Source organism: Labrus bergylta, chromosome 22 (genome assembly GCF_963930695.1).
Source record: "Labrus bergylta chromosome 22, fLabBer1.1, whole genome shotgun sequence".
NCBI lineage: Eukaryota > Metazoa > Chordata > Actinopteri > Labriformes > Labridae > Labrus > Labrus bergylta.
Genome location: NC_089216.1, coordinates 2454888 through 2462620, shown reverse-complemented (window position 1 = coordinate 2462620; position 7733 = coordinate 2454888). Strand labels below are relative to the sequence as shown.

The 7733-nt window shown below is 42.4% G+C and overlaps 1 protein-coding gene across 1 annotated transcript; it reads left to right on the top strand.

Annotated features, from left to right (window-relative positions):
- Positions 1-6580: 6580 nt before the first annotated feature.
- LOC136177361 (putative uncharacterized protein ENSP00000383309) lies at positions 6581-7624 on the top strand. The gene is made up of 2 exons (XM_065950375.1): positions 6581-7194; positions 7431-7624. The coding sequence occupies exon 1, from the start codon at positions 6611-6613 to the stop codon at positions 6905-6907; it is 297 nt and encodes a 98-aa protein (XP_065806447.1). The 5' UTR covers positions 6581-6610; the 3' UTR covers positions 6908-7194; positions 7431-7624.
- Positions 7625-7733: the final 109 nt, after the last annotated feature.

The following is a 7733-nucleotide window of genomic DNA, read 5'->3' as shown; positions in this document are numbered from 1 at the left end:
GTTGCAGCCAGGCAGAAATTCCAAGTTCCGCGAATAACAGTGACGACTTCCTGTTTTGGTGCGTGGCCTTCAGAATAAAAGTCGTCGTCTTCGAGATAGAGAGATACTTTATTGATCCCAATTCAAATCATCCAGTTGCAGGTTACAAAGACGTACATGACATGAAACATTTGTTACAAATTAAACCACAAAACCGACGCACCCCCCCCCCCCCTCCCATACATATATATTAACCCGAAAAAAAAGATTTAAAGAATACCCCTAGATGAATCAAACTTAAACTGTGCAATTAAAAATAGATTCATACAAGAAATAACCCGTGCAGAGATAAAAAAAAATACATGTGTAATATAAAGCAAGAAACTATAAACAGTTGAGGAAAAAAAATCTGTAATTAGACCTGAGTATAAAAAAATACAAATAAAAGTGTTGACCTTCTGAAGTTGTGTTGTTTATATGTGTACAGCAATGTTTAAAAAAGCAGATGAGAAGATAGCCTGTAAATAGATAGGGTCGCACTTTAAAGAGGACATATCATCCCCCTTTTTCTCATTTTCTGGTGGGAGGAGGCAGTACCCGATGACTACGGTTGCCACTCAAACTTCAGCGCTTTTATTCTGAAGGCCAGAAACGGTGCGTCGAAGTTCTAAAGTTAAAGTGATAAACTCCCCCTGACGTACATGAAGCAGGCAGTAAGTAACGAAGTGGGACAGCCGAAGATCTCCTGGGTGAGTCAGGCTCTTCAGAAATACCTTCCTAAAAAAGTGCGAGGATGAGAGTGAGCAGAAGGTCGCCGCAAGGCACGCACCTGTGATGACTGCAGGTATGTTACAAAGAAATAGAAATAGAAAAATGTGTGATGTGTGTGTGCTGTCTTTGCTCATAAGTTTTAGGCAGTAGCGGAAGCGAGTGTGGGGGCAGAAGGTGCGACCGCCCGGGCCCCCTGTTGTCTCAAGGGGGGGCCCACTTTGAGCCAAATTTAACATGCATTTTGTTATTTAGTTGAATTTTCGAATAAAGTTGGTTTGACTAGATTTGAGTCTCTATTTTGTTTTGCTGCAATCAAGACACACAATGTATTTTGTAGAGCAGAGAGGGCCCCCTCCACTGCCAAGGGGGTTCTCAACTTCGGCAGCAAACAAACAGCTGTGGCCTGTTTGTAATGTCATTGATTCCACCCCCGCTGCTGTCTGGAGTTTTAAAAACCTAGTCGTCTGTCTGCTTTATTTCTGTTTACCTTGCAGTTTTTCGTAACCTTTTTTTCGTGGGTTTTATTATATAGTCCATTTGGCTGAAGAGACCCCCTAATAACACATACACAGTATTTGACTCAACAACTGGACTCACAATCTAGTATTAAATACTGAAACAAATATAAATCATGGTATTTAATGATGTGCACTATTATTTGTCATAATATATACAGCCGATACTAAACCATAAATACTATACTATATTACTATATAGCCTACAACATATGCTATTTAGCCTACAGACAGCTTAAGGGCCCACTATAGGTCCCCGCCCCCTTTGCATATATATATATAATTGGTCGATGTGGCTCTTAAGTCTCGTCTAGGTCCATTTGGTAACGGATGTTCATGGTTTGCAGAGTCTGGATCTGGTGGGTGGGTGTGGGGGCATGTGTTCATGCAAAGGTTTCAAGACGCTATTTAAGGAGCAAAGATGACATTTACATCCCTGAAATATCGTTTTATTTTGAAGGGGGAAAAGGGGGGAGGAGGGGGTGACTGTATTGAATCTAGCTTTCATTTCAGACTTGATGATAGGCGATTCAGAGGAATTCTGTGGTTGAACAAGATGAGACAATGCGACAAATGGCGCGACATGACAGGTGGAGAAGACAAACATTCTCACTTAGCCTGAGAGCCATTGACGTCTCAATGCTGCTCGTCTCGGTTTCTAAAGTTCACAGTTTGAGGAAGTTACGTCAAAACAAGTGATTCATGACCGGGCAGGTGTCTGTGCCAATTTGTTTGTTATTCATGCACATAGGGCGGATTTCAGAAAGCTTTTAGCAGAAATTCAGCCAAAACACTTCATGTTGCTAGGTTGATGTGTCCACAACGTGCAAGGGCTGTAATAAAATCAAGTGAGGCTCCTCTACTGTTATCTAGGACCATACGTTGAGTCTTTTTGTATAATGAATCAAGGATCTGTTTTCTTTTACTTCAGTTCTTATATACCATCTTTAACATCCTTTTTTGGCTCAATTATATCATTAAATACTTACATAACAGACAACTTGTTGTCAGGAGATGGAGTTCAGAGTCGGATCTCACGGTCTAATGCATTCCCATATTAGACATGTTTGATATCACAGCATATGCAAAAAAAAAAAAATGTTGATGTCGTTTTTCCCGGTATTGTACAGTTAGTGCACATTTTATAAAGCACCTAACATTGGGTTCAGCCAAGGGTTAAAAGAGCCAGACACCTTGTCGATGACCAATGACAGACAACAGAATTGTATCTATTGATGTGTATGATGATTAGGCTATCGCAATGTTTATCATATTCTTTCTTCTGTATAATTTGTTGTTGCTACACTATTCAACCTGAAACCCAGTTTATTTGGTTCCAGGGGTATATAATTACATAGTCTCTAGTCCCTATGAGCATTCAACATTGTGTTTTCAAGATCGTCAGAATTATGGTATTGTGGTGTATGATGTTTTGAGAAGGAAATTGCTTTAGGGAGAATTTGAATTTCAAGATGTGCATTGTTTAGTCTACTGGTGCAAAACCCTGCAAGTTACTCAAAGTGATGCCAAAAAATGTGTCTGTTTCTGATGTGCCCCGTTACCCATTTTCACTCTTTGTCTGTGCTTTGTTGCATTTGCCTTGTCTTATCTTTTCTCTCATAATAGATACATGAAATTACTTTTTCTCCAGCAGGAAGAACCTAAGTGAACAAGTCAAGACACAACCTTCCGGATGGCGGAGTTTACCCAACAAAAAAGCTGAAGTATAGTCCCATTACATTTTTTATCAGAGCAATCTGCCCGTTGTTCTTTTTCTTGGCTCACAGTAGCCCTCTATTTGGAGGGCTCACAGGGATCTAGCTCCTGACTGACCCATGGACTGCCTCCTTACCGCTGGCTCAACTGAAAAGTGAACTAGCACTGACAAAGCTGTTGACCTGTTGGTAGCAAAGCTGCAACCCTAAAGGCAATGCCCATTCTCGAACTGCTACAAAGATCAACTGCTTGACTTCAGAAGTGCATTGACACCATGTCCAATCCTTCTTATAACCCCTATGCCCCTGGGAACCCAAATTCCACCCAGGGGCAAAGAGAACATAATATGCAGACCAGTCCAGGGTTATGTGATTATGACCTTAGAGCCTCAGACAAACCTGCAGCCGCCCCGGAACATAGGAAACCCAGGTTCACCTCTGAAACTGCTGCTAAAATCCTTCTGCACTTTGGACTTGAGAAAGAAGATTTGGAATTTCTTATCTCCTATCCTGAAGACCAGATGACCCCTGCTAACCTGCCACTCATCTTGCACCAAATACGCCTCCAAAAGGACAGAGACAATAGCGGTGGGAGTGGATATGTGTCTACGATGGATACGGCTGATAACAGAAACTGTCGAGAACCACTTCAGAAGAAAGATACAGAGCAGGAGAGTTCCTTTACTAGTCTTGGCTCTTCATGCAGTTCAGCTCTAAGTTCTGCATCTCCAAGCAGTGATAAGACGACACAATCACAGATGCTACCCAAGCAGACTTTCCAAGATACCCTCAGCTCCTTCCCTCTGCAAAAGGTAAACACAGACATGAGGTTTTACAAGTCAGAGGCCCCCAAACCGGTTCCTTTGAATCAACAGGAAGTAGATTGCCAGTCAACACTGAAAACCCAACTACCATCCTCTCTGTCCCACGGCATACATCCCAGTCAACCTGGCCTTGTGCTCATTGGTAGCAATGATTGGACTTTCCAAGATACCCTCAGCTCCTTCCCTCGGCCAAAGAAAGACACAGACATTAAGGTTTACAAGTTTGAGGCCCCCAAACCTGTTCCATTGAATCAACAGGAAGTAGATTGCCAGTCAACACTGAAAACCCAACTACCTTCCACTCTGTCTCATGGCTTACATCCCAGCCAACCTGGTCTTGTTCTGAGTGGTAGCAATGATGCCAGTGACCTAAAGGAGGCAAGTAAATCCAAAGGTAAAGGGTCAGTTGTTAAATATATCATGGGGCAGAAGGGAAAACAGACTGAGCAAATGCAGCATCATTCAATGCAGCTGATCCAGAAGCAGCCAGTGGAGCAGGCCCAGAAGCCGCCTATGCAGCAGCAACAAGCAAAGAAAGAGACAGTGCTGCCACAGAAGCTAGCAGTGTCAGAGCCAGGCCGAGCATGGATGCCAGGAGATTTTGAAAAAGCAGTTCCTGTCACTGGTGTCATTCCAGGCCAAATGAATGTACCAACTTTCAAAGGGGAGCTGAAAGACGAGGTTGCTGTCTCCAAGGACCAGCCATCACCAGAGATGTTGTATGACTATGCTGTGGCCATACCAAAAATCTTTCCTCATACCTGTTCTCTATGTAACAAAGACTGTACTGACTTGAAGGTGAGTAGAAAAGTCGTCCTGTTCGCTCTTCTTTTTGGAAATATTTGGTTGTTTATTATGCCAAATTTTGTTCTCTCAATTATCATATGTAATTCTTTGAGGAATTCTGGAAGTCAGATTAGGCGATTACATAGCAATAACTTTGTGACCTGACTGAAGTGACGGTCATGACAGACTACACAGTGATTCCCAACAAATCAGAACGACGATCAGAAGAGATTATTTTATATTTCAGCATGATACAACCAGCTTCCCAGTTTCCCATGTCTTACCACAGCTACTCTAGATATCTCAGTTTGTGTGTGTATATTCTCTCCTGGTCTGTACTCGAGTGAATTTCTGCAGCGATGACCTTCAGGGAACTTTGGGAAACTTGGATACTAGCTCGGACCCAAGGACAAGATCTTGCATGATCAGGAACCAAAAAAGAAGATTTTTGTTGCTGTGATTGTTTGTCAAATGCACTGCTGTATTTATTACCTACGAGTTTGAAGAGTTTACAAAGTTACTAAATATTCAGTGTCCTTATAGTTTTGATGACGCTTATCACATTTATTTTGTCACAACTCTTGGGCCTTTGCCTAAGCCATGAATTCAACTCAGCCTTTTTTTTTTAATAGCTTTAATAGACTTGCTCTTTTACATTAATACACACTGGATGGACATTTGCGCTTTAGAGACTCTTCACACCCACAACTATGATGCCAATACTTTTACATTTAAAGTGACTTTTTTAAGGCTTCTGTATTATTGATGAAATGTGTGATGTCAGACAATCCAAACTCTGCAGCTGGGATTGTGATGGTGATAGAGATGTTGATGATAAAGGGGCCTATCTTGATGTTTTATGTCTGTTTTGACTAATAGGATTGGCTCTCCCACAACTTCAGCGTCCAACACCAGAAGAATAGCAAAGTCCTCAGAAAACAGTCAGTTTTTTTCTTTATTCACCTTACTTGTTTGGGATTATTTTTGATCATTACCTCGATCGGAGTTTTGGGAATTGTAACTCGGGTTGCAAAAAAATGTTAAAGCATTGTAAAATGTAAAATTCTTTCAGAATAAAGTACTCAAGGTTATTGTAATGTTTGTCTGCAGAACCGCTACAATGCTGCAAAATACTGACTTGGCTTTTGTTCGCTAAATATGCTAAATTCAGTTTGAGTTGTTGTGTTTTAATAATTGTCCTTTTTTTTCAGATTCCCTAAATTATACTCTGGTGGGATTGCAAAGCCCTCCACATCAACCTCTGCAAAGAACACCAGGCATGGAAGTCGCTCCAGTTCCAAATCGATCATCCCTCATCGCCAAAGTAGCCGATCACAATCTCCACAACGCTCTGGATACAGCCACAGGTCTGTACTGTGTAAACAAGGATACCAGCTTTTAAAGGGGAGAACAGAAGGCTTCACTATCTTGTGGAAACCAACTACCCAACTAGGTTTAATTAGTTATATATGTAAAATTATTTAGTCCATGTTAGTACGAAATTTTCATGAAATTCATTCGTCTTGGTAACTTCGTGAAATGTATTATTCAAGTCTGCCTACCACGTGTTGACACTCCTACCTTTAGGTGTCTTAAGCTGTAACCTTATATGAGCGAAGCACCTAAGTAGTAGCAGATCTATATATGGAGAGGAGCCAACTATATGTTGCTGATACGTATACAAATCAGTGTCATGTCATCTTCATTGTTTATGGTGATGCACCCAAATAGAAAGGAATTTGTGGGTTGCACCTTTTTGACAGAATATAAGCAGGACTGTGAACACTGTTACTTTGTCAGCACTTTGTCAGTCAAGGGATTTGGAAGCATGCTTGTTTGATGAAGTTGTCTGACCTCGGCCGATTAAATGGTGTTATAATCTCCAGTCTGTTTCACGATTTCTTCATTAGATTTATACATTAGAAACAAACCCCACCTAACAGTCCATTTTTTCACCGGGTCTCTGTCTTTTTCGCTCCCAAAGGTACAGCCCTTCTTCCCCCACACAGAGCACTGAGAGATGCTCACGCTCACGGAGCCCAAAGAGGCGGTCACGCTCACGGAGCCCAAAGAGGCGGTCACGCTCACGGAGCCCAAAGAGACGGTCACGCTCACCGAGCCCAAAGAGACAGTCACGCTCACCAAGCCCGGAGAGATGGTCACGCTCACGGAGCCCGGAGAGACGGTCACGCTCACCGAGCCCAAAGAGACGGTCACGCTCACCGAACCCAAAGAGACGGTCACGCTCACCAAGCCCGGAGAGACGGTCACGCTCACCAAGCCCGGAGAGATGGTCCTCAACAAGGAGGAAGGATGACAGACAATCACCTCCAAGGAAATTTCATGACAGGCGATCACCCCTAAGGAGGAGTAAGGAGACCCGATTGCCAACAAGGAGGGCATATGATAGACGGTCACCAACATGGTGGACTAGCAAGACACGGTCACCAAAGAGGAGGAGCAACGAGAGGCAGTCATCACCAGGAAGAGTTGCCAATAGAAAGTCCTCACCAAGGAAGGTTAGCAAGAAATACTCGCCACCTTGGAGGAGCGACGATAGATGTTCCCCACCGCGGAGGGTTGACAAGAGAAGGTCGCCAACAGGTAGAGTTGGACCGATAAGACCTCTTATGTCATCACTGTAAAGATTTGTCTTTAATGGAACATATTTAGGAGTATGACTGAGCTAAAAAAAAGTGCTTATCATTGATAACTTTATTTTGTTTTAATGATATTTCCCAGTTTAAGATCTGGTCAACTTCAGTTAGTTCAGCAAATCACAGCTTCTAACATCAAGCTTCTATTTTGTCTTGACATTAATTTCATCTTTTTCTCTTAAGCCGTCCAGTCGCTGTCAGATCCGATTGACTTGGAGTCCGTGGTTAAATCTCTGGCTCCTGCCTTATTGGCTGAGCTAGCCAAGATGACATCATCCACCTCGCCTCCGGCCTCGAGGCAGGCAAGTTGTTCCACAGAGATTCAAGTTGTTATTTGTTAAAATGTGTGTTTACATTACACATCATGAAATCTGGCAACCTCCGTTCAACTGTTAAATGTCTTCCAAAAATGAGAATTGCTAGTTCTCTTAAAGGCTTTATATGCAATTTTTTGATCCAGCAGATGTCGCCCTTGAGCACCAGCAT

What these genes read in the sequence shown, in the direction of transcription:
- LOC136177361 (XM_065950375.1), top strand. Translation starts at nt 6,611, where the DNA reads ATGCTCACGCTCACGGAGCCCAAAGAGGCGGTCACGCTCACGGAGCCC.